The 26,093-nt window shown below is 57.3% G+C and overlaps 1 protein-coding gene across 4 annotated transcripts in view; it reads left to right on the forward strand.

Moving 5' to 3' along the window:
• PTPRU (protein tyrosine phosphatase receptor type U) overlaps positions 1-26,093 on the forward strand; it is a 51,829-nt gene continuing 25,736 nt past the window's right edge. For all 4 annotated transcript variants that reach the window (XM_088067364.1, XM_088067365.1, XM_014258654.2 and 1 more), the window contains exons 1-8: positions 1-100; positions 15,738-15,866; positions 20,564-20,835; positions 20,907-20,988; positions 21,588-21,703; positions 21,853-22,027; positions 22,951-23,244; positions 23,786-24,094. In XM_088067364.1, coding sequence (XP_087923490.1) covers positions 28-100; positions 15,738-15,866; positions 20,564-20,835; positions 20,907-20,988; positions 21,588-21,703; positions 21,853-22,027; positions 22,951-23,244; positions 23,786-24,094 — 1,450 coding nt within the window. In that variant the 5' untranslated portion in view covers positions 1-27. The remainder of the gene's footprint in view (positions 101-15,737; positions 15,867-20,563; positions 20,836-20,906; positions 20,989-21,587; positions 21,704-21,852; positions 22,028-22,950; positions 23,245-23,785; positions 24,095-26,093) is intronic.

Here is a 26,093-nt window from a genome sequence, read left to right on the forward strand (position 1 = left end):
GCCCCGCCGCCCGGCCCCGGCCGCACCATGCGGAGCGTCCGGGCACTGCTGCTCGCCCTGGCCCTGCGGGTCTACGCGCTGGACACCGAGACGCCCGCCGGTAGGAACGGAGCTCGGGAGTGCGCCGGGGAGAGGGGGTCCCGCTTGCTCGCTGCGCTTCCGGGGCTCCGCCGCCCCCGGTGCCCGGCGGGTCCCGCCCGTCCCGCCGCCACCTGTTCCCACCGGAGGGTCTCCGAACCGCCTCGGGACCCGTCCCCAGTGAAAGCACCGGGGTCCCGCCGCCCCCGGGCACCGGCACGGGGGCTCCTCTCGCCTGCTCCCCCTCGCCGCCACCGGGGGAAGTTTTCCCTGTCGGGGGGCGCCGGCCGGGGGCTCTCGGCGGCGCCCCCCACCCCGAGGATGCTTCGCCGAGCTCGGCCCCACGGCTCCCGCTCGCTCCCGGTACCGGGGCCGCTGTCCCACCCCCCCCTCCTGGCGCTCCCCGGGAGGGAAAACTTCCCCCGGTGGCGGCGGGGGGAGCGCGGCTGAGAGGAGCCCCCGTGCCCGGGGGGCGGCGGCGGAGAGCTCGGGACCCTCCGCTAGGAACAGGTGGCGGCTCCGGTCGCAGCCTCCCGGCTCTCGCTGTGCTGCGGGGGTACCGGGGGACTTGTGCTGAAATGGGATTGATCAATTAATTTGATTAATTGACATGTTTTGAATTTTTCCCTGCACCCCTGCGCTGAGCCCTGCGCCCGCCGGGACCCCCAGGCAGGGGCTGGGGAGGAGCTGATGCGGAGTGGGGGGGAGCGAGTCACTCCCGATCCCTTCGGGAAGCTGGAACGGGCTTGGATGCTGCGGGGAACGGCAATTTGGGGTTCCCGAGGTGCAACCGGGGGCTGCGAGTGCTTTTTGGGGAGAACGGGGAATTGGTGCCTCAGTCCGAGGGGTCTCTGGTGCTGTTGCCCCCAGCTCCTGGGTGACGCTGATCTCATTAAAGTGTATTTTTGCCTAGTTCTTTGTTTTTTTACCTTTAAATCCAAGCTGCTCACCTGCACGCAGTCCCTGTGGTTGTGCATTGATTTTGGTTTTTTGGGTAGTGGCATTTCTCCAAAGATTATAAATAGTGACACCCATCAGCAGAAAACAAGCGGCAGCTGACCCGCGCGGTGGGGGATGGATGGCGGCATGGAGAGACGATGGGTGCGGGGATGTGAAGCCGTCGAGGCTCCCCCGGCTCGTGCAGGGTGGGGGAAATTTGGAGGGAATGGATTTGTATTTTAGGGGCAGAGATCGTGTGCTGGGGGAGCGGCTGCTCTGAGCTTCGGGGCTAAGCAGGGGCGATGGGGAAACTGAGGCACGCAGCTGGTGTGGGGCTCAGTGCTCCACTGGAGTGAGGCCTCTGCTCCCCCCGGTTTCAGAGGAGGGGTTTGGGGTTTGCTGCTCCCCAGCCCTGCTGTGTGCTGCTCTGGTGGCTCTCGGGGCTGGAGGGGCCGCACTGGGGGCTGGGTGGGCTTTGTGGGGAGGGTCCCCTGCCAAACAAACCCTTTTCCCTCGCTGGGTTCCCTTCCCTGCAGGACGGCGCTGGCCAAGCTCCGCTCTGCGGTGGGTCCCGCTGGAGCTGCGGGCTCCGCTGCCATCGCTCCACTGCGGGCTCCTCACCCGGACCCGCTGCTTGCTCCTGCCCGTGTGGCTCGCCCGGCTCTGGGGAGCTTGCCCGGCTCATCCCTGGCTCTGCACAGCGGGCTGGGGGAAGAATATTTAAGCCATTTGTGCGTGCTCTGGGCGCTGGGGAGCACCGGCTGCTTGTCTCGGTGGATATTTTCAGAAGATGGGATTTTCTTAGCTGTGCCTTGCTGAAGAAAGGGCACAGCGTGGTCCCTTCCGCAGGTGGGGAAAGTGAGGCACAGGGAGGAATGGGGTGCCCCGGTCACAGCCCCCCACGGCTTTAGAGTGTTCTTTGCTCCTTCCTTCAGCCTTCAAACTTTCTGTAGTTCACGAAGGTCTCGCAGAGGCTGAGCTGCCATTGCCGGCCCGTTGTGTGGAGGGGAGGGGGGCACTGGCTGACCCCCAAACTGAGCCATGCGGGGCTCGTGTGGTGTCAGCAGGCTGGGACTGGGACTGGGACCTGTGCTTGGCACCGGCCGCCTTTGCCAGCCCCATCTCTCTCTGCAGCAGGAGCCTTTCCCCGCTGGCAGCCCGTGGCCAGCAGCCTCAGGGCTTGTGCGGGCTCTGGGGCTTGTGCGGGCTCTGGGGCTTGTGCGGGCTCTGGGGCTTGTGCGGGCTCTGGGGCTTGTGCGGGCTCTGGGGCTTGTGCGGGCTCTGGGGCTTGTGCGGGCTCTGGGGCTTGTGCGGGCTCTGGGGCTTGTGCGGGCTCTGGGGCTTGTGCGGGCTCTGGGGCTTGTGCGGGCTCGGGTGTTTCCTCTGCCTTCCCTGCCACGAAAGGTGGATGTGGCACTCGAGGGCGTGTTGGGGGCATGGCTGCGCTCAGCGATGTTTCCAACCCAAATGATTCCATGGTGAGGTGAACCTCAGCTTGTCTGTGTTGTACCCCAAGACTTCAGCAATGAGCGGCTCAGGGTCCCTGCTCCCCGTGCTCCCGGGCTGCTTTCCAGCCGTGGGGCCGGACAGACAGACAGACACACGGCCGTGGGGACAGACACACGGCCGTGGGGCCGGACAGACAGACAGACACACGGCCGTGGGGACAGACACACGGCCGTGGGGACAGACACACGGCCGTGGGGACGGACAGACAGACAGACACACGGCCGTGGGGACAGACACACGGCCGTGGCGCTGCCTGGCACTTCTGCCGGAATTATGCGTGAGCTGTTTGCGCTCGGCTCCGACTTCGTTAGCAGCAATTAAGCAAATCTAATATTTGGGTTTGCAGCTTCCACTTGGGAGGTTGGGATTGCCGGGGAGCGCTGGGCTGGGGCTGGTGGAGTCCCCGAGGGGCTCAGCCTGCCCGGGGGGGCTGCGGGACCAGCCGGGCTCGGGCGGGGGGGGCCGGGTCCCCAAGGGTCGCTGTCCCCGCGGGTCACGGGTGACCCTGACCCCGAGGCGGCGGTGCTGTCCCGGTCGGTGCACGGAACAGACAGGCAGACGCCGTTCCCGGGACTGGGGAGCGGGGAGCCCCCGCAGTGCTGGGAGCAGGGATCGGCAGGAGATGCTCGGGGGTCAGGAGCAGGGATCGGCAGGAGATGCTCGGGGGTCAGGAGCAGGGATCGGCAGGAGATGCTCGGGGGTCAGGTGCAGGGATCGGCAGGGGATGCTCGGGGGTCAGGAGCAGGGATCGGCAGGAGATGCTCGGGGGGGGTCAGGCGCAGGGGTGTCCCCGGCTGCTGCTGAGGAACAGGCTCAGTGTTTCATGCCCTCCGGCTGCTCAGGTGCCCGCTGCTGCTCTTCCAGCGCTTTTCCCGGTGTTCATTTCCCTCCACCTGGCTGTCCGTGGGCTCTTCCATGCCAAGGCATTTTTATTCTCCCCACCCCGCCTTCACCAAGCACATAAAATGTGCGAGAACGTTACATTTTCCTTGTCAGCTTGTTTTAGGCTGCTTTTTTTTCTTTTTTTTTTTTTTTTTTCCCTCCTCTTGCCTGTTCTGCTGTGCCAGGAAAGCAGCTCTTTCCCTTGTTTGCTTCTACTCGTGTTTTTAATGCCCTGGGAGTGCCGTGCCCTTTCCCGTAGCACCCAGACAGTGCTAACGCCCTTGAGGCTCCTGTGTCGGGATGCTCCGGAAAATCCTGTTGACGTGCCCGAGTGCGCCCAGGGCAGAGGTTTGTGGCTCCTGAGCCCGTGGCTCTGCAGTGTGTGCAGAGGGACACTGGAGTCTGGTGGATTTTCACTATCCGTGAGGGAGAAGCAGAATTTAGGGAGGCTTGGAGTGATGCTGATGCTCCTGGATGGACTTGTCCCTCTGGCTCTGCAGCTCCATGATACAGCTGGGCAATGCCTGTTTCTTTTCTCCCCCATCAAGACTTGCAGTTGCATTTGTTTCATTTTTAGCTTTTTCTTCTTGTTCCAAAACTCCTGTTTCATGTTTTTCCTCTGGGTGCCTGGACCTGCCCTGGCCCCAGGAACAGGGATGCTGGTGAGTCACCTCCTGGCCCGAAATGCACATTTTTCCCTTTGTTATCCAAACTAAGACAAACCGGCCCTATTCCAGCTTCCCTGGGAGCTTTCCCAGAATGAAGCTTATCAGGATCAGGGCCCTGGGGGAGGAGGGACACCCCCGGCAAGACAAGACAGGTGTTTGTTGGTGGCTTTAACCCCTATCCTGGCCGTGACAACCTCCTTGCTGCCTGTTGATGATGGATTTTCCTTGACTGCACCTGGGATGGAGCTTTTCCTTCACTTCATCACCGAATTCGTGCTCTGCAGAGGGGCTGGGAGCTCTGAGCCCCCATAACAATCTCCTGGCTGCAGTCCCTCTGCAGGGATTTGCTGCTTTGCTTTGGGCAGTCGTGCGAGGGTTAAGCACGAGGGGCTGGAGGCAGAGGAAGGCAAGTCCCTGCTGCATCCCTGGGAGGTAGCACAGACTCTGGAGAGCCTTATCGACTTGGCCCTGCCATCTGTCTGCTTAAACCTCCATAAATAAGCTTTTTAATAATCTATTATTAACATGCACTATAATTGTCTTATTAGACTTGTCTGGGAACCTTTATTACTGCATGATTAAATGTTAAGATTCCCAAACCTCTTCTCCCCCATGGCAGCTCGGGATTTGCTGTGCAGCTTTCCTTGGATCCTGCTCACCCGTTCCAGCCTGGAGACCCCGTTGAAACTGAAGCTTTTCCCTCTGGACAAGAAGGATTCCCAACAATTAATCCCCTGGAGCTAGTTGCCTCCTTTTTGGCAGCCTCAAAATAAATAGGTCCTGGAGATGGAGCTTTTCCTCTCTGCTGCAGGTGGCCTGGCAGGAGCTGCTGCTGCTTTTGCTGTGCTGGGATGGAGGTGGGTGGGGAGGGGGTGGCAGCCTGGCTGGAGTGGTCCTGTGGACACGGGATCTGCTCCTCCTCGTCTCTGGGGACCGGCTGTGGAGGTTGCAGGTGCCAGAGGGACTTTGCTGGGTGTTCCTCAGCTGTTGCTTTCCTGGCCCTGGGAGCGGCAGGTTCTGCATCAAAAGCCAAAGTGCAGCTCCTGCAGCTGCTGGAAGGCAAAGGCAGAAGAGCCCTTGCCTGTGGAGCAGCCCTTTCCCCCTCCCTGCTGCCAGCACTGAGGGCTCACATGTCAGCTGCCCTTTGTGGCTGTTATTTTATGTATTATTTGGAAAAGGAGTGTTCCCGCTTGCTGGGTGTTGTTGGCTGCAGCTCTTGTGTGCTCCAGGTCCTGCCTGGGTGAGTCCAGGTCTGCAGCTCCTGCCTGGGCACTGCTGGGGGAACGTGTTTACTGCACGTTTATGGGGCTCAGGCTTTGCACCCCAATTTCTCCCACCTGGAAAGTGAATCCAAGCGTGGATTGAGGTGAGCCAGGCTGTCCCTGGATGCCTCTGCCAGAGCCCAGATCTGGGTGCTGGTGCTCTGCTCGCTGCAGGAGCAGGACAGCAGAGCTCCCCTTATGCCACGGGGTGGACCCCCGCGTGTGCCGGACCCCCGCGTGTGCCGGACCCCCGCGTGTGCCGGACCCCCGCGTGTGCCGGACCCCCGCGTGTGCCGGACCCCCGTGTGCCCCAGCTCGGGGGGTTCTGGGCAGCTCTGTTGGTGAAAGCAGGGGCAGGATGTGTCTGCCATGCCCCAGTTGGTGAAAGCAGGGGCAGGATGTGTCTGCCATGGCCCTGTTGGTGAAAGCAGGGGCAGGATGTGTCTGCCATGGCCCTGTTGGTGAAAGCAGGGGCAGGGATGTGTCTGCCATGGCTCTGTTGGTGAAAGCAGGGGCAGGGATGTGTCTGCCATGGCCCTGTTGGTGAAAGCAGGGGCAGGATGTGTCTGCCATGGCCCTGTTGCCTGGGGACCCCAGCCAGGGTGAAAGCCCCCAGCCCCAGCAGGGATGCAGTGGGAGCAGTGTTGCACTGCAGCTGGGGGGGTGGGAGTATGTTGCAGCTGGAGCAACTTCCTGAGTATTTTTGTCATACACAATTTTTTGATGGCTTTTTTTTTAAATTTGGCTTGAAAAATACTGGCAAATCACCGGTGACAGGGTGGCTGTGCTGGCACAGCTCCCCCAGCTCCCTGCAGCCTTCCTGGCCTGCCAGAGGGTCCATCCTTCCCCATTCCAGGAATCCCATTGATTCCAGGGCTGTGCTGCTGCTGGGGAGCCCTTAATTAACCAATAACTGCTTTGGCTCCCTGCACTCCCCGTGTGGATCCAGCCTTTCCTGACATCGTTAATCGGGATTGTGGCTGCCATGGGGAGGCAGGAGGGATGGGGACAGGGACATGGATGACCTGATGAGTCTTAAAGAGGTCGCTGTCACCGTGGCCCTGCTCAGGGGACAAGCCCTGCTGAGCCCTGGGTGGCTGAGCCCGGTGCTGGAGGCGTTCAGCCTCATGAGCCCGGCCAGCTGAGCCAAGGAGCGCGTGTGGCTCCGGTCTGGAGCTGCTGGACATGCTGGCCGGGGCAGGGTGTCTGTGGGGCAGGGTGTCTGTGGGGCAGGGTGTCTGTGGGGCAGGGTGTCTGTGGGGCAGGGTGTGCGCGGGGCAGGGTGTCGCCGGGGCAGGGTGTGCGTGGGGCAGGGTGTGCGTGGGGCAGGGTGTGCGTGGGGCAGGGTGTCGCCGGGGCAGGGTGTCGCCGGGGCAGGGTGTCGCCAGAGGCGAGGGATGGCCGGTCTAGAAGAGGAGATGAATCACTTGCTGTGGCCCAGCTGCCTCCCCAGAGTGGGGGGCTTGACTGTGGGGAGCTGCCCGAGGGGTTTTCCTGCTGTGTCCTGACAGGAGGTGTGGGAATGGCATTTCTGCAGAGGGGACAGAACATTGCTGCCACTCACAGAGGTGAGAGCGGGTGGAGGGATGGACTACAGCAAACTGCATTCCCTTGCCTGGATGGATTTGGAGGTGTCTGTGGAGCTGCTGTGGTTTTAGGGGTGCTCTGTAGGGCTCCTCAGGGTGCAGCCCCCCTCTGTCCTGAGCAAAGTGACCCTGGAGCCTTGGGCTCCTCCAGAAAGCTGTGATGGGGGAGGGCTCAGCAGCAGCAACTTTCAGGGCTGGTCAGGAAGGTCCTGGCAGATCCACACAAGGTTGGTGTCTCCTCCCAGGTCCTTCCCTGCTGCTGGCAGCCCACCCTTTGGGCTGGGGAGGGGTCACAGCCCCACAGAGCCTCGGCTGCCAGGCCCTCACCCCTTGCTGTTAGCAGGGGTATGCTGACACCCTGCCTAATTAGCTGCATAAATGCTCTTTCCCTAATTACCAGGTGCTTCAATGTGGTTAATTTAATTAGCACAGGTGGGTGATCCTGGGCACCCCCTGGCACCTCCAAGTCCTCACTGGGACATCTGGTTCTGTGGTTCTGGTGCCACTGGGGCACCCTGTGCCCTGTGCTGGTTTGTGCTGGAGCTTTCCGGTGTGTTTTTGGGGAAGGAGCATTTGGGAATGACTTTGGAAGCTCCCCAATGGCAGGGCAGGCTCTCAACTCTCCATGTGGTGCAGGTTCTCAGCTACTGTCCTTCTGGGGCTCTTCCCAAGGACTCTCTTATTTCTGTTATTATTTCTACTTATTTTTGCTGTATTTTCATCTGTCTGCTGAGTGATAATATCCCATTGATTTTCTGCAGCCAGCAACCAGCCCGCTTTCCCTGGATTATAACAATATTAAACCAAAGCAGTGCATCTCCACGTTGGGCTATTTCTCTTTATATCAGCTGAACTTTTTATTTAGTCTCTCACCCAGGCTCCTGTCTGGGGAGCTGCTGGCTCTGAATGACATTTCTGTGTGCAAGAGGCTGTCTCCTGCCTTCCTTCCCGTGGAACGGTGGCTGCAGCTGGCTGGGGATGGGAGCTGGGATCTGTCTGGAGGAAGATGTGTGCAGGGAGGAGGAGAAGGTGCTGGGCATTGGGGTTTCGTGGTTCTCCCATGGGGTTGCAGGGTGTTGTGTGCCCTGCTGGCACTGCAGGGACTCCTCAGTTATTCCTGCACACTGAGTGGAATGCCAGAGTTCTTGCTGGAATGGCTCGAGGGTGCTGCAGGTCAGGGTGGGTGGGTGGGTGCCCAAGCCAGTGCAGACTGTGGTGGCTGAGCCAAATTCACGGACTGGGAAAAACGAACCTGTTTTTGTGATCTGCCATTTCCTTACGTTTGTGTGGCTGAAGGGTCCAGCGTGTTCCCAGAGCTGTGACAGACCCACTGGGCAAAGGGCTCCTTCTCATCCCTCCCATGAGGGCTCCTGCCTTTGACCTCCCATTCCACAGGCTCAGCCGAGCCCTGGCACTGGATGTCACACGCTGTCACCCCCAGCCCAGTGTCAGCTCGCACTGCTGTTCCTGGCTCTGCTGGTGCCATGGAGGGAGGAGCTGGATTTTGCATGGCCCTGAGGATTTATCCTGCCTGAGGCTGCCTGTGGTGCTGGGCACGGTGGGGCTGCTGCAGCCCCGTCACTGGATGGGGGCTCTGGGGCCATAAATGAGGTCAGAGCTGTCCCCAAGGCCCTCCCAGCTGGGCAGTGCTCCATCCCGGGGGGATGAGCCTCCTGGTGCTGCACTCCTGCATCCATCACTGTGGAGGTGTGGGACCTGCAGTGGGAGGGGAGGCTGAGGGTTCCCCCCTTTTCATCCCCTACAAAATGGGGTTGGTTTGGAAAACTTGGTCTTTCCCATGATTTCTGCAGCTGGTGTTGGAGTCCCCCAGGGCTTTGGTGGTGCTGCTGTGTCCTGGGGCAGCTGCTTTTCCTTCCTGAATTTGTGCCAAGGGAGCATCTCTGTCCTCAGGCATTCCCTGAAAGCAGCGTGTCCTCACTGTCCTGGTCTCTCTGGGTCCCTGGGCATGTGGGGAGGATGGTCCTCAGCAGGGACCTGATAATAATGAAGGAGCCAGGGGGAGAAATGAGCTTTATTCCCCCTGCCTTTTCCAGTTTATTTTAATTTGTTGCCATTTTTCTGGCCAAGGTGTCGCGCAGCCCTGCAGCCTTTGAGCTGTAATTGCACAGGGAGCAATCGATAATGGCAGGACGGAGGTTTCCAAAGGTTTCCTGCCTTGTTTTTCTTCCCATGGAGTCCAAGAGGCAGCACTGACAAGGTTAATTAAGTGATGGTTCATTATTAAAGCACTTGTGCTGTGGGTTAGTGGCCTCCTGGCTGTGCAGCTCGAGGGTGTTTTTGTGCTGCAGGACCTGTCTTGAGCAGGCTTCAAGTAACGGAGCGTTGCTGGTCCTTCCTCGGGAGCAGCCCTGGCTGGATCTGGGTGCCCTTGGATGGGATGTTAAACCCCCTCATCCCCCCTGGACATGGAGCTGGAACCTCCTGCCTCGTGTCCCGCAGCATGTCCAGAGCAGGCAGGGAGGTGCGCTGCAGGGGGATGCTCCCGGTGCCTCCTGCAGCACACGAGTGCTGGTCCCCTGCTCAGGGGCTTGTGGTGCTGCAGCTGGGTTTGCCCCAAGGAGGGATTCTGGCAAGATTGATTATTCTCCCTTTGCTTTTAAATAAATGCATTTTCACCACGGTGTGATGTATGGCACACTTGGTCCTTGCCCAAGCACGAGCCATCTCTGTGGCATTGCAAAGTCTTTGGAGTTGTGTGTTCCCACTTGTATTTGCTTCAAAATGCCTGTAATGAATGCAGATTTGCCAACTCTCCCCCATCCCTGGGGTTCCTTGGAGGCTGCTGGGACTGAGAACTTGCTGCATGTGGTTTGACAACTCCTTGGGGACCTGCAGGTAAAAGCCATAAAGAGCCTTTACTAGTCCAAAGGAAAAAAGGAGATTTATGTCTTCTGTAGTTGCTGGCAGATGGATATTGTTCTCTAGTCCTGCGTGTTCCAAACATTGAGGTTATCAGGCATAAGTGACTTATTATGCAAATCCTCTGTCTTAATATCTGGCTGCTCTCTCCCTGGAATTGCATTGGCTAAACCCCGCTCGTTGCTGGAGCTGCTAATGTTTACACATTAGCTTCTCTGGCTAATATACAAGGCTTCAAGTTGCAAATTGATGTTTCTTACAGCTGAGCAAATTATTTTTCTATTAAATACAATATTTAAAATGATTTAGAGAACCAAAACAAACTACTGGTGAGAATTCTAATGGTGCTGCTTTCCGTATTCTTCCAATCAGCTTTTATTGGGGCTGAGGAGTCGGCGATATTTCTCTCAAAAGTTTCTCTTTGGCAGAAGAGGAGCAGGGAAGGGGTTTGTCGTCATCTCCGGGGCGTGATGCACAGAAACACGTTCGGTGTTGTGCCGGTGCCCTCTGCGTGTGCCAGGTGTGGAGGGATTCAGCTCCCCTTTGCCTGGGCTGGAAGAGGTTTTCCCACTGAAATCCTGGGGTGTTTGGGCTGTTGGTGTCCCTGGCCAGGTGAGGGTCCCTGTCAGAGTGAGATGTTGGGGTGCTGGCATACAGGACCCTCTCCCTGCCTGCATTTTCCAGCTGAGCTGGATTCCTCAGTGGCAAACAGCCCCAGCCCCTGTAACATCCCACCCCTGGGAATCTGAGCCCCCTGCAGCTGGGAATGATCCCATAACCCCTCCTGGTTAACTCCTGTGGGGTGCTGAGTACAGGATCTCACTGGCTGACAAGTGCATCTGATTTTAGGTGAGCTGCAGAACCGTGGACACCTGGACACCTGGAGGGAAGCAGCTCCCAGCGTTTCCCTCCCGGGGCACGTTCCCGTAGGAGTGTGTGAAGGAAAGCACCTTCAAACAGCAGCTGGGAGGTGGAAGCCTGGCTCTGCTCCGGGGGTGCTGGGAGGGGATGGCACCTTGCTGGGATATGCTGGAGCTGTGGTTCTGTATCCCAGCAAACCCAGCTCCCTGGGCTTTCTGCCATCCCTGGGGTGATCCTGGGCTGCCGTGTCCTGGGACTTCATCCCCTCTGTGCCTCGGTTTCCCCATTTGCAGCAGCTCATTGACCGATTATCCTGTGTAAAGAGCTTCATCCTTTGGTGCAGGTCAAGAGCATCTTCCTCACGTGCGTTTAGGAGGAGAGATCTTGGGTGTGATAGTTTGGGGGTGTGCAACTGCGAAGCCTCTGATTCTATCCCTTCTTCTGGGAAGCTGTGAAAACTCTGGATTTGATGGCAGGAGAGCTCTGTTCACTTCCTGACACATCTCAGTATGGTCAGATGATGCTTTCACTCTGCAGGGTGTCGTGGCCTGTGGGTACCTGAATCCTCCCCATTTCCTGCTGAGAATTACTTGGGGTGGAGGACTGGAGCTGCTGGAAAAGGCCAGGGATAAAAAATTTCTCTTGACTCTGAAAGATGCCCGGTGTTACCTCCCCTGGCTGGTGCCTGGCTGTGGGGTGCTGTGGCTTGTGCTCTCAAGATGCTGCACCCCAGAGATGACCATGGGGCTGATCCAGTCCTGGCTGAGCCAGGGTAGGAGCAAAATGGGCTTTTCCCTATCAGGACTGGGAGTCCTGGGTGGCTGCATTGTATTTTGTAGCTCTGGGGAAGCAGCAGTTGCTAAAGTTTTGGTATGAGCCCATTTTTCATAAAGGCTGTCCCCATTTTGGGACATTATTGGTGTATTGTTCCCATCAGATGTTACCCCAGAGGTTCTTGGGTGGGGGTTCCAGTCCTGGGTGGTGCTGGGCTGTGAGGAGTCCAGTCCTGGATGATGCTGGGCTGTGAGCAGCACAATCCTGGGTGATGCTGGGCTGTGAGCACAATCCTGGATGATGCTGGGCTGTGAGGAGTCCAGTCCTGGGTGATGCTGGGCTGTGAGCAGCACAATCCTGGGTGGTGCTGGGCTGTGAGGAGTCCAGTCCTGGGTGGTGCTGGGCTGTGAGCAGCACAATCCTGGGTGGTGCTGGGCTGTGAGCAGCACAATCCTGGGTGATGCTGGGCTGTGAGCAGCACAATCCTGGGTGGTGCTGGGCTGTGAGGAGTCCAGTCCTGGGTGGTGCTGGGCTGTGAGCAGCACAATCCTGGGTGATGCTGGGCTGTGAGGAGCACAATCCTGGGTGATGCTGGGCTGTGAGCAGCACAATCCTGGGTGATGCTGGGCTGTGAGGAGCACAATCCTGGGTGATGCTGGGCTGTGAGCAGCACAATCCTGGGTGATGCTGGGCTGTGAGCAGCACAATCCTGGCTGATGCTGGGCTGTGAGCAGCACAATCCTGGCTGATGCTGGGCTGTGAGCAGCACAATCCTGGCTGATGCTGGGCTGTGAGCAGCACAATCCTGGCTGATGCTGGGCTGTGAGCAGCACAATCCTGGGTGGTGCTGGGCTGTGAGCAGCACAATCCTGGGTGATGCTGGGCTGTGAGCACAATCCTGGGTGATGCTGGGCTGTGAGCACAATCCTGGGTGATGCTGGGCTGTGAGCACAATCCTGGGTGATGCTGGGCTGTGAGCACAATCCTGGATGGTGCTGGGCTGCTCTTTGGCACAGGAGCCTTCTCAAGGCTGCTCGATAAAAGGCAGGAGAAGCCATGGATCATGTCCCATGGTGCAGGAGGTTAAACAGGAAAGGTTTAAGTGTGTAATTAACTTTGAAGTGGCGAGGACTCTGTGGATGAAAGAGCGTGGGGTGGGCTGTGGGCGGGCGGCCACGTTCCTCGGTGGCCACGGAGAATTAATTAGATGCTGTCCTTTGTACTTGGCTGTTTGGTCTTTCTTTTCCTCCCTCTTCTTTGTGAATCGCTGGTCCCTCCCCTCCCCAGATTTCCTCCTCTCCATCCCTGTAGAGGGGGATGCTGGGTGCCAGTGGTTCCCAAGTGATGCTGGGTGCCAGTGGTGCCTTCTCCCTGGTGAATCTGTTAAACCACCTCCTTTTCTTTCAAAATAAACTTACCTGGTGTTTAACCCTTGTATCGGTGCCTATCCCTCTGCTCTCTCAGCATACCCTGGTGCTGCAGTGATAGCTGGGGTATGCTGGGCCTGCTACCAGGCTCCCTGACAAATGCCTCAAGCCACCTATTTTTGCTTTCTTTCAAACAGTTTTGCTTCATCTGATGTTTAACCTCTACATTGGTGTCTGTTCCTCTGCTCCTTCTGCCCGGGCACGTGGTGATCCATGGAGGTGGCAGCAGTACCTGGAGGAGGCTGAGCAGCTCTGGTCCCCATCTCCCCAGCAAATCTCTCAAACCACCTCTCTTCTCTTTCTTTTTAAAATCATTCTGGTCCATGTGGTGTTGAAGGCCCGTGTTGGTGTCAGCCCTGGCTCCCCTCTGCCCAGGAGCTGTGGTGCTGCGGGGGTTTTGTGTGGGGTGTTCAACGGGGCTGTGCGTGGGGCAGGCTCTGTGTTTGGGGTGATTTAGGCAGCTTTGGGGTGTCTCGGACACATCCCACCCCGGGGGCAGACCCCCAGCTCCCTGCAGTATTTTTAGCTGCTGCTGGGTTGGGATTGCACCTCCCGCGCTCGCTGCCTTCACCTCCGTGCCCAGAGCTGCTGTCACCCTGGCCTGGAGCCAGCTCAGGGCACCTTGGTTCATTTTTAGGGTGTATCCATCCCAGAACAGTCTCACCCAGCTCCCACAGTCCCTGTCCTGCTGCCCTTGGGGTGGAATAACCCTCCCACTGCTGCAGGCAGATATTTTGGGTTGCAGCCTCCCTGCCCTCCTTGCAAATGTCGAGATGAAATGTTATTTTTTGCAGGTCGCTCTGGGTTTCCCCTCTCTGACTTTCCACAGCTGCTGGAGCACCTCCAGCCACCCTGTGTGGAGCTGGGCTGTTGGCATTTAATAGCTCAGGTGTTAATTTTTATGCCCTTAATCTTGTGATGAGGAGCAGAACCTGCTGGAGGTCGAGCTTCTCCCAGCCCTGTCCTTGGCTGGGGAGCGATGGTGCCAGAAGCATCCTATAACTCATGGAAACCAAGGCTCTGCAAAACCCTTTGGCTTTTCTCCCTGTGTGTACAAATCATGGACAAATTAGTCAGGGAAATGGAGTGGACAGTGGAACTGCCCTCGTTTTGTGCCGTGGATGGGAGGGAAGGCTTGTGCTGGGAAAAGGCACGGCAATAAACCTGTCCGAGGAGGGAGATGGATCAGCTCGGCCAGCACAAAATCTGCTCTATAATTGCATTTTAAACTTCTGGGGCCGGGAATCATCTCGTGGGTGGCCGAGGGTGCAGCTGTGGGGCGGTGGCAGTGACAGTGCTGGGGGTGGCACTGGGGTTTGGGTGGGGGGCTGCAGTCCAGGAGCAGGAGGAGGGAACCTCGTGATGTTTTCAGTGGCTGGGAATGGTTTATTGGGGGTGAAGGAATCACTTTTCCCTGGGAAATGGGGCTCTGCCAGCCTGAAACATTGCTTGTCTCTGCTCTGGTTTCTCAGGCCAAAAAAAAACATCCCCCAAGAACAAATTTCAGCCTCCCAGAATATCCCGCTCAGCAGATCTTGGAAAGAAACACTTGGGCTTCTTTTTTTTTTTTCGTTTAAATCACTTGGCACTTAGTCTCTGACACTGTTTTATTTTGAAATTTATTTTATTTTCCTTCCTTCCTGGAAAATTTTGACAGATTTGTGCTTTTCCTCCCGTTAGCAAGTGCAGCCAAGTTGCAGACTCTAAAATCCGCCACGTCTTGTGGTGAGAGCTGAGGAGCAGGGGCTGCGGTGCGGGGGCACATCCGCACGTGGGCTGGGCAGACGTTCCATTTCGGGAAGGGCTTTAAGAAAGCTGTGATGTCTCAGTGCCTCCAGACATATGAATAGGAGAGAATTTGCTTTCAGTTTTTTAAAAAGAAGTTTCTTACGGCTCTGAGAGGAAAAAACAGTTGGTGACGGAGCTGGAATGTACCCTCGTGCTTTAAAAAATGAGTGCAAAGGGGCGAAAAAAGCCCCAAATGTCTTCTTGTATACGAAAGAGATGAGAATTGAAATTTCCTGGGCATCTCATGGATGTTTTTCCCAGTGTTTGGACTTGCTTGACTGAGTGTTGCATCCGAACATCCCTGAGCACAGGGAAGCACAACCCGCGGCAATTAACTGCCAAATCCCTGGGGGGTGGGGGGAATTACTGATGTAATTTGGGATAAAATGGGAAGAAAACAGCAGAAATAATCCCTTGGCCCAGTTCTGTTTTCCTGGCGGCCCATTAGGGGATATTTGCCTTTGTTCGTTCTGCTTGCTCAGGGCTTCCCAGGGCCCCATTAATTAGCGCTGTGCCCTGGTCCTTGTAATCGTGGGTTTAATGGGACAATGGGGCAGTGTGGAGCAAGCAGCCCCCGGGGGCCCCACGGTAACACCGACCTGAGCTCCAGGGCTGGATGGATGTGGGATGATGGGAGGGCTGGAAAATGGGGGTGGGCTGGAATCACAGAATCACCAGGCTGGAAGAGACCTTCAAGATCATTGAGTCCAGCCCAGCCCTGACACCTCAACCAGACCATGGCACCGAGTCTTTTTTTAAACACATCCAGGGATGGTGACTCCACCACCCCCCCCCCCCAGGAAAACCATCCCAATACTTTGTCACCCTTTCTGTAAAAAACTTTTTCCTAATATCCAACCTGTATTTCCGTGGCCCAGCTTGAGTCTGTGTCGCTGGTGGAGCTGCACAGGAGCCGTGGCAGCAGCCAGGACCAGCCTCCTGCTCACACTGCCCCTGGGCAATGCCTGGAGTGCCCCAGCACCATCCTGCTGGGGCATCCAGGGGCATCGCACCACCCTGGTGGGCTCTGGGGAGGGAGCAGCTACTCTGGGGGCTCAGGGGCTGACGGGTCTGTCACCACAGCTGGCTGCACCTTCGAGGAGGACAGCGACCCCGACCAGTGCGAGTTCAGCCAGGGCGAGGACGATGACTTCGACTGGGAGCTCATCCGCAGTTACCTGATGCCTCACCTGATGCCTGACCTGCCTCACGGTGAGTCCTGGGAGCCTCCGTGTCCTGTACCCCAGGGCTGGACCCTCTGCCTCCTCCTGCTTTCATTCCTGCAGTGTTTTAGGCTTGGCTTCTCCCCAGTTATGTGGGAAACGGGGAAAAACCCCATGTTTCTGGCTTATTCAAGTGTGGGGAAGGGCTTGTGAGTTGGAGGCATCTCCAAAGTCTTGGGATGGTGAGGAAGAAAATGAAAATGGACTTTTTAAAAAAATCTCATTAGTTTTAAAGAGCTGTTTTTTTTCTGGGTCCGTGTCCTCTATGGTGGCTGGGCTGGGGGAGCAGAGCTGTGAGGAGCTCCCCTCTCCATGAGCACCATGTGGGCACCGTAGCTGGGTGCATTTGGGGGCTTTGCTTGCTCCCTGCTCTGACCTCTGGCCTGTTGTGTCCCCCTTGAGTCATCCCTGAACCCATTTGCCCAGTGAGGTTCTCTGGACTGGGGATGCTCCTTGTTTTTGGTTCTGCTGGCTCCTGCCTGATCCTGATGGCCAAGTCCTGTGCTGAGGATGCACAGACAGACAGGAGAGCTGGTTTAGAGCTCAACAGTAAAATAACCTTTTCTGTTTATTAAAATATTACCTGCATTGCAGGAAACTCTTTACTGTTCCATCAACCTGCTTCCAGCTTGTTTATCTTGTGCCTTGTTCATGCCAGGGCTTCATTTGGCTTTTCCCCTCCACTAACTCTCCTCTGCCATTACCTTTCCCCATCACCTTTTCCTTCCATCCTGGCCCTCCTGGCATGTGCTGGGTGAGGGCAAACAGCCCTCAGGGATCTGCTGACAGATCTCTGCTCCTCCCTTGATGGTTTTGCCAAGTAATTGCTTTAAACTGAGCTATCCTAATTGGTGTGTGTCCAGGGGGGTTTCCTGGGGAAAGCAGAGCTGGGGGTTGAGGTGGCTTGTGATGGAAGGTCTGAAACCTGTAATTAGTTGAGTTTTCTGCTCAATATTCAGCTGTAATTAAAATCTGCAGTGAATTGCCTGAGTTTAAAGCCTGGGGGCTTGCAGGGGGCTGGAGGATTGGGTGGAATGGGGCTTCTCGCCCTGCTTGAGGAAAAAAACCGTGGGTCAGCAGGAAACGGGGGCTTAAAGGAACACAAGGAGTTTAAGGAATAAACTCCAGGATTAATGGGGAGGTGGGTGTGACATCTCAAGCTGGATGGTGTGAGCATTGTAGTGTCACCCTGGGAAAAGAGGATTCTCCTTCCTGTAGCTCCCCTGAGGCCAGGTGCTGTTTGCTCATGGTTTTGGGGCACCAAAGGGTGCAGGGGCCATGGTTTTGGGTGGTTTTACCCCATTTCGAGTGGGGAGCTGTGCATGAGGCTCCTGCAGCCCCAGAACCCCCTCAGTCCTTGCAGCAGCTCAGGGGATCAAAGGGATTTCACAGTGCCAGGGCCTCTCCAGGGAGCACTTTCCAAAGGAGTCTTGTGGTCTCAGATTAAAATGAGTTTTTATTGGAGATCAGCCAGTTTCAAGGAGTGTAGGATTTATTGGAGCAGGTGCTGGCTGCTGGCCACCTGCTGCTACCTTTCCATCCTGCTCTCCTCTTGCTTTCTTGTATGGTTTGGGGTTTTTCCCCCCTTCTCTTGACCTGTCTCTCTTTCAGCTAAAGAAGACAGATGGGTCTCTCCCACGTTGCAGTCGTGATTATTTTTATGTTTTTTTCCCATCTCTTTATTGTTCCTTTCTTAAAGGAGCAGCTGCAGGGGTAAGGCAGGTGTGAGGCTGCAACCCCAGAATGGCTTGGGTTGGAAGAGACCTTAAAACTCATCCAGTTCCAATCCCTGACTGGAATCCTGAATTGGAAGTTCCCCGGTTCCCGTGCCGGCTCTGACATGGGCAAGGATCTGGCACACGTCAGCTTTGTCTTCCAGCAGGATTTCCTGGAGACAGATGCTGCAGTGCTCAGACCCGGTCCCCTGGCGCCTCTTGTCTGGCAGTGCCGCCCTCTCCCTGTCATCCCGCCTGCCTTCCCTGCCTTCTAATAGCTCTTGGAAGGTTTTTTATTTATTTTTATCTCTCGGTGATTTTGTAGGAGGAAAAACTCATTGAGACAGGGAAGCAGGGGGAGCAGGCTCTTCCCTCCTCCTCTGGCAGGGCTGTTTGGGTGTTCCCTGGAGGGATGCAGCGGCAGGCAGGACCCTTGGGATGGGCAGCACCATGGGAAGAGCTGCCCCTTCCCTGTGGGCAACCAGGGCTTCAGCTGGCCTTGGGCACTTCTGTGGATGGGGCAGCCAGGGCTGCTCTGGGCACCCTGTGCCAGGGCCTCACACCCTCACAGGGAGCGATCCTGTCCAGTGTCCTGTCTGGTGTCCTGTCCCATCTGATGTCCCGTGTCCTGTATCCCGTGTCCTGTATCCCGTGTCCTGTATCCCGTGTCCTGTATCCCGTGTCCTGTATCCCGTGTCCTGTATCCCATCCGGTGTCCCGTGTCCCATGTCCCGTGTCCCATGTCCCGTGTCCCGTCCCGTGTCCCGTCCCGTGTCCCATCCCATATCCCATCCCATATCCCGTCCAACCCTGCCCTCTGGCAATTTGAAGTACCTCTGCTTCTTTTATATTTATAAAAGAAACCCAACCCACACCCTGGGCTTCAGGCTAATGCCAGATATTTACAGCGGAGGAGGATAAAATTAGCACAAAAGCGAGGGGTTGGAACCTGCTTTTTCCAATGCTGCAACACCAGGAAGAAAACGAAGAGGGGAATACAGTGTGTGTGGGAAGCTCTGCACGATGAGGGATGCTCAGGTACATCCCTGATCCCAGGTGACCTTATGGGCATTCCCTGTCATTTAAAATAACTCCTCAGTGGTTTAATTTTAGTCTTGGCCTCTTTACTTCGGTCCCGTGGCTTTTTGTTTGTAAAGGGAGGGCAAAGGAAGGGCCTGTGTTTGTTAATGAGAACCCACTCGTTAATGAGGTGGCTTTTGGGAGATGTCCCCTGGCATGGGGTGGCTCAATGGTCTCTCTCCACTGCTGTTGCCTGCACCAAATGGGGCTGATATCATTAGAGCAGAAGTAGTTTTGCTGGGGGAAATGACAGGGAAAAAAAAGAGAAGCGTGGACACAGTGCCTTCCCCTTGGTGGGTGAAATGAGCTGTGCTGGACTCCGAGGAAATAAATTGTCATCGTTTTATTTCACCCTGAGTAGCCACCCCAAGGGGCTGGCAGGGCCAGGCAGCCACGCAGGTCAGTGGTGAAAATTTCCCTTTCAGGGATTTCTTTCCCTTGCCCCAGTTCTTGTCCCTGAAGGATGCACTGGGAGATGTCTGGTACTGGCACCATGTCACCCCAGCTGGTGCTGTGACCCCCTGGGGGTTTTGGGGTCCTCCCAAACTCTGGAGCAGTAGATGGGTTCCCCCTGAGATCCCAAGTGTTGTAGGGGGATGGATGGGTGCCCCCTACAATTCCCCTTCACTTTAGGCTTTTCTTGGAGCTGCTCAGTGGGAGTCGATGGCAGGAAAGCACCCGAGTTTGGAATTAATTAATAACGAAGCACTGTCAGGAAAACAATGGTAGGCTTGAATAAACGGCCCAGCTTTGTTACTTACAGCTCTGCTGGTATTAAAATGGAGATTAATAATCCCCTTGCCGTTGGTGAGGGGGAGGATTCGGTGGGGTCCCATCGATCCCGAATGCCAGCTGTGATGGACAGCTCTGGGAGCTCCTGCATCCCCTCCTGCCTCCAGGCTGCCTGGGCTGGAGCTCACAGGACAGGGAATGACGCTCCTTTGGGATCTCCTTCGGGATTGTCATCGTGCCTGCCCTGCAAGAACAGCTTCGAGGCTGTGCTGGGGCTCCCGCTTTTGCTGCTGGGGATGTTGGGTGGTGGGGCAGGTCTGGGGACCCTCGGCATCCCCGGGAGCTGGGATGCTGCTGCTCACTGAGCCAACGAGGATTTTCCCCTGCAAGTGCCTGCTGAGCGCAGTTTAAACGAGGTGACAACTATGCGGTAAATGACATGAGGAGCTGGGAATGGAATTAAACAGCTGGGGCCTGGCTTGGGAGGGGATTGATGCTGCCGACGCTGAGAGTTAAAGGAGGGTGACATCGGAGCCTTTCCTGACCCCTGTGCCCCAAGGAGGCAGCAGCTCTGATCCTCCCCTCCTCATCCAGCAGCGAGGTCCCACCGCGGTCCTGCTGCTGCCCAAAAGGCAACTGCCCCTGGCACCTTCCCAGATCCCTCCTGTCCTGCCCATCCTCACTGTCACGGACCAGTGCCTGGGGTACATGGGCATCTTTGTAATTCCACATCCTCCACTCTCTCTGTCCCTGCTGGCAAAGCTCAGGAGATGTGGAACAGGGGGATTGGAATCATAGAATCAACTTGGGAGGGACCCACAGGATCATGGATCCAACCCTGACCCCCAGCACCCCCAGCCTGGGCATCCCTGCAGCTCCGGCAGCCTCGGGGCCGTGCCCATTCCCTGGGGAGCCTGGGCAGTGCCAGCACCTCTGGGGGAAGAACCTTTCCCTAAATCCAGCCTGAGCCTGCCCTGCCCAGCTCCAGCCGATCCCTGGGTCTGTCCCTGTCCCAGAGCAGAGATCGGAGCTGCAGATCCCTGAGCTCTGCTCCAGCTGGACACTCTGAGTGCCCTCAGCCACCCCCTGCACGGCCCCTCTGGACCCTTCACCGTCCTCAAGGTTACTCCACTCTGTCCCTTCTCCCCCACTGCCGCAGGCTCCTACCTGATGGTGAACTCCTCTCAGCACACCCCGGGCCAGAAAGCTCACCTGCTCTTCCAGGCACTGAGTGAGAATGACACCCATTGCCTCCAGTTCAGCTACTTCATGTTCAGCCGGGACGGGCACAGCCCCGGCACCCTCAGCGCCTACGTGTGGGTGACGGGGGGCCGGGTGGGCAGCGCCGTGTGGAACGCGTCTGGCTCGCACGGCCGCCAGTGGCACCAGGCAGAGCTGGCAGTCAGCCTCTTCTGGCCCAGCGAGTACCAGGTGAGGCCCAGCGTCCCCCCCTGCCCCAGCCCGGACCCCCAGCCACGGGTGACCCCTGTTTGGTGCTGCAGGTGCTCTTCGAGGCGGTGGTTTCCAGCGAGCGCAGGGGGTACCTGGGCCTGGATGACATTCTGCTCCTCAATTATCCGTGCTGTGAGTGCCGTGGGACGGGACCTGAGCGGGGATGGGGCTGGGCTGGGCTGGGCAGCAGGGCTTGGAGCTGGTGTCTGTTGGGATGGTCCTGGGGAGAGAGGAGGGTCTAATGCCAGGGTGAGGCCTGGGTGTCCCGATGTGACTGCGCTGGTGGAGCTCCATCCGCTGGGCACCTCTGAGCCTCCCTTATTGCATCTCTATCTCTATCCACACCAGCTCCACCATTGCTTTAGTTTTTATAAAACCTTGGAAAAGCATAGGCTGGACACAAGGCCTGAGTGAGGCCCCAGGAGGGGCCACCAGGGCTGGTGGGGACACCTGCCCCCTCCATCAGACCCGTACCCTGCATCTGGCAGCAGCACTGTGCTGTGCTGGAGAGAGGCTGGTCCCTCCCTGGGACACTGGCCGCTCCTGTGGGGACAAGAGCACGTGTCTTCCTTGGAGCCAGGCTGGAAGGGTGGCCACCGGGCCTGTCCTGCCTCAGCTCAGCGTGACGTCCTGGGCGGGCTTTTGGGTGTGGGGAGATTTTTGCAGCGGTGCTGTGGTGGGTGTCCTTGGAGCTCGGGTCCTTCCTCACCTCTTGCTTTGTCCCTCGGCAGCGAAAGCGCCTCATTTCTCCCGCCTTGGTGACGTGGAGGTGAACGCAGGACAAAACGCCACCTTCCAGTGCGTGGCCGCTGGCAAGGCCGCCGAGGCTGAGCGCTTCCTCATGCAGGTGAGGCACAGGCAGCCCCACACGGCTTCCCTGCGGGGGCAGACACGGCGGGAGAAGGGCCGTCCCCCTGCTTGTGAGCAGACGTGGTTTGGGGACAGCCCTGGTGGCCCCAGAGGTGCCCCCGTGACACCGTGTGTGTCCCGTGGCAGAGGCAGAGCGGCCAGGTGGTCCCTGCCGCCTCGGTGAAGCACATCAGCCACCGGCGCTTCCTGGCCACGTTCCGGCTGGACGCGGTGTCCAAGGCGGAGCAGGACCTGTACCGCTGCGTCACCCAGTCCGCCCGCGGCGCCGGCGTCTCCAACTTCGCCGAGCTCATTGTCAAAGGTGGGTGAGCTGCTCTCGTCTGCCTGGGCCATGGACAGGCCACTCCCGCTCTGCTGTGTGCACAGCCTGGGATTGCAGTTTCTCACTCTGGGCGAGTTGTTAAACGTGGACTGCGCAGCATAAAGCCAGAAACTCCCTTTTCTGGTGGCCTTAGATAATTTGTTTTTGATTCCACTAGGTGGGAATTAATTAATTATGGTGAAACTGTGAGGCACCATGCTGGGCTGTGTGACATAAAGATAATTAAGGTTTGATCAGATGAAACCCTATTGCAGCTGTTAAAGCCTTCTGAAGGTGATGGGGGGCACAGACACAGACTGAAGTTTGAAGACTGGATGGTGCCTTCCTGTACTTGAGTGACTCCCACATCCTCTGGTTGGGGAATCCGAGTTTGATCTGTGCTCTGCACACGAATCCCAGAATGGTTTGGGTTGAGAGGGACCTTAGAGCTCATCCAGTCCCACCCCCTGCCATGGGCAGGGACATCTTCCACTCCACCAGATTGCTCAGAGCTCTCTCCAGCCTGACCTTGGACACTTATGGGAATGGTGCAGCCACAGCTTCTCTGGGCACCCTGTGCCAGGGCCTCCTCACCCTCACAGGGAAGAATCTTGTCCCAATATCTAATCTAAACCTACTCTCTGTCAGTGTGAAGCCATTCCCCCTTGTCCCCCTTTACATGCTCTTGTAAAAAATCCCTCTCCATCTCTTTTGTAGCCCCTTCAGCTACTGAAGGCCACGGGTAGGTCACCCCAAAGGTTCTCTTCTCCAGCCCGAGCTGGTGGGTTGCTGTGGGAGGAGACACTGGGAATGTGTCGACTGCAGCCTGTAAACAATAAAATGAAACTGTGCTCCCTGTGGTTGTGCCAGCACTGGCCTGGCTCTGGGGACGCTCCAGCTGCCCCTTCTGCGCTCTCTTCCAGAGCCCCCCACCCCCATTGCTCCCCCTCAGCTGCTGCGGGCCGGCTCCACCTACCTCATCATCCAGCTCAACACCAACTCCATCATCGGCGACGGCCCCATCGTGCGCAAGGAGATCGAGTACCGCATGACCTCGGGGCCCTGGTCGGAGGTGCACGCTGTCAACATGCAGACCTACAAGCTCTGGCACCTGGACCCCGACACGGAGTACGAGATCAGCGTCCTGCTCACCCGGCCCGGGGAGGGGGGCACCGGCAAACCGGGGCCGCCCCTCATCAGCCGCACCAAGTGTGCAGGTGGGTCCCGGGGTGTCCCTGGGGACAGACAGCTCTCCTGGCACCCCGAGCCCTCCCTGTGCTGGGGACAGGAGCTACCCCAAGGCACCTGTGTGTGCCTGTGTGCTGTTGGCAGAGGCGTCCCCTCGTTAACTGCTCTGTTCAATTAGAGCTGATTAACCTCCCTCCCACTGATGACACTTGGTCCCTCTCGTCTGGACAGCCTGACTTGGGCTTGACTGAGCACGAGGGCTCCCATGGCAGAGGCACCTTTCTCTGGGTATCTGGGGCTGGTACCCTGCTTCACCTCCACAGGAAAGGATTAACCTGTGGGGGCTGCTGTCCCCGCAGGGTTGGTGGCTGAGAGATGTCCCCAGTGGTGTCCCCAGCCCTGTCTGCAGGGCAGCAGCATCCTGTGCTGGGGCTGCTCCCAGTTTTGCAGTCAGTGCTCTCTGTACTTGTCCCTTTTGTCCCTATGCTGTAAGAGTTTTTCCTGATAAGACACACAAATCTGAGATGTTTGCCTCCTTGCTCACCTTTCCCCATCCCTGTTCTCCCACAGAGCCCATGCGAGCCCCCAAGGGCCTGGCTTTCTCTGAAATCCAGTCCAGACAGCTGACGCTGCAGTGGGAGCCACTGGGCTACAACCTGACCCGCTGCCACACCTACACCGTGTCCCTGTGCTACCGCTACTTCGTGGGCAGCGGCCACAACCAGACCTTCCAGGAGTGTGTGAAGATGGAGCGCAACGCCAACCGCTACACCATCAAAAACCTGCTGCCCTACAAGAACATCCACGTCAAGCTCATCCTCTCCAACCCCGAGGGGCGCAAGGAGGGCAAGGAGGTGATATTCCAGACGGATGAGGATGGTGAGTCTGCTCAGGGAGGTGCATCATCCCCAGAAGTGGAACTCTGTAGCTGGTGAGCTGCTGGGCGGTTTTCTGTGCTACGGTGTGCACCTCTGGATCCTGGCCCGTGGGCATGATGGGGTTATCTCCTGAGCTAAGGGGGAGGTGAAAAGGATCTTGCAGCCCCAGAGCTGTGGGAGAGGGGATGAGAAGATGGTGTTTGGGGAAGGGAGATGCCTGGGGGGCTGGGAGGCTCAGGGACTGGATGGGGATGTCACTGTCCCTCATCCTTGGAGTGGCATTTTACCCATGGCTGGTCCAGGGGAGGGTGTGGGAGTTGGCTCATACCCAGCTTCTCTCAGCACGAGTCGTCCTCACTCACGTGTTACTGGGAACCAAAGCCTGGCAGCCATAATAACAGCAATTAAAACAATTAATGCTTTGCACTCAGGTAACATCTTTTATCTGCTTGTTTGCCGAAGGATTCAGCCCTGCTGCATTTCTGGGAAAGTGCTGTTCACTAGGGCAGCTGCAGCTTTTCTTGGCTTCCCTGGTGAAGTTTGCTCTCGGATGGGTTTGGGTTTGTGCAGAGAGCTCTGTAGTGATAAGGCCCTGGATTTTGGCAGCAGTTTTGCCCTGTTCTGGCTTCCCTGCACCTGAGCAGGACCTGGATGGAAGCTCCAGTATTGCTCCAGGACTTTTGGTTTTGGAATCTCTTGCTCTGGCAAGCCTTTCCCTGAGGATCTGCTCAAGCTGAGGCTGCTGGAGAAGTCTCCTAGGTCCAGGCTCACCTCTGCCTCCCCCTGACTGCAGCTCACCATCAGCAGTGCCCGAGTCACTCTGGAGATCCAGCAGATGTGGCAGGAGCTCCAGGACAGAGCTGGCTCTGTGTGGCCAGTGCCACCCATCAGTGACAGGCCACATCCAGGGCTGGCCTCTTCCACTGCTGGGGGCTGAGTGTGGCTGGAGAGTCCCTGGCCCTCACAGAGTCATCTGTCAAGCAAGAACGGAATTAATCTCCAAAGTACTTTTTAGCATCAGGAATCAGCAATTAAAGTGAAGGAACTGGTAATTGCAAAGGACTGAGCTGGCTCCAGAGCCCTGCAGGACCCCTGAGGAGAAGCCTGCCACAGAATTCCCCTGCACAGGACTTGCTGTTACGTGTGCAATGCTCACTCCTTCTCCAAGGCTGGAAAGCAAAACCTGGAGCGCTGGAGCACAGCTGAAAGTGTCTCCGTGTCCCTTTTCATGTGCAAAGCCTAAATCCAGCACCTTCCTCTGCACTCCAGCACTTTCCATATCCCCTGAGCCTGTCCCAGCAGGGGCACCCAGCTCCACCCTGCCAGTGGTTTATTTTCCAGCTCTAATTGCTCCACTGGGCTGTGACTGCTCCAGCTGTTTGCTTATGGAATATTAATACAGGAGCTCCAGATGTCTTTTTGCTATACAACAATCACTCCAGCTGCTTTTCCCTGTGCCTCAATTAACTGGGGCTAGTGGCTTCCCCCTTGGATTGAACTTGGGGCTGTGTCTACATGTGGTCTCATGGAGATGGATTTGTGGATATCCTCCTATGGATATAAGGCAGATACTCCTCCTCACGTGCCTGGCCCAGCCTGCCTGGGAGGATGATGAGGGTTTCAGCTCCTGGTATTGCAGGGTGAGCGGCTGCCCGTGCAAGTGAACCAAGGTGCTGAAGGCTCATTGATGATGGGACCCTTAATTGGGGTTTATTTTGGCACGAGGCCAGTTTTGGCAGCAGCATCCCCTGGGGCTGCATCTCCCCATCCCAAATGCTAAACCCTGGTTTTGGGCTGGAAAATGCAAGTTACTGGGCCAAACCAGCGCTGTCGTTTCCAGCATCCCTCTTGGACCCTGGGCAAAGCTGTGCTGGGCAGGACACTGAGGGAAGTGTGCTGCATCCATGGGCTGTCCTGTGCTGCATCCATGGGCTGTCCTGTGCTGCATCCATGGGCTGTCCTGTGCTGCATCCATGGGCTGTCCTGTGCTGCATCCATGG

The sequence above is a fragment of the Pseudopodoces humilis genome, chromosome 27 (assembly GCF_049639895.1).
Source record: "Pseudopodoces humilis isolate 2021_Gansu_Grassland_sample_001 chromosome 27, ASM4963989v1, whole genome shotgun sequence".
In the NCBI taxonomy this organism is placed as follows: domain Eukaryota; kingdom Metazoa; phylum Chordata; class Aves; order Passeriformes; family Paridae; genus Pseudopodoces; species Pseudopodoces humilis.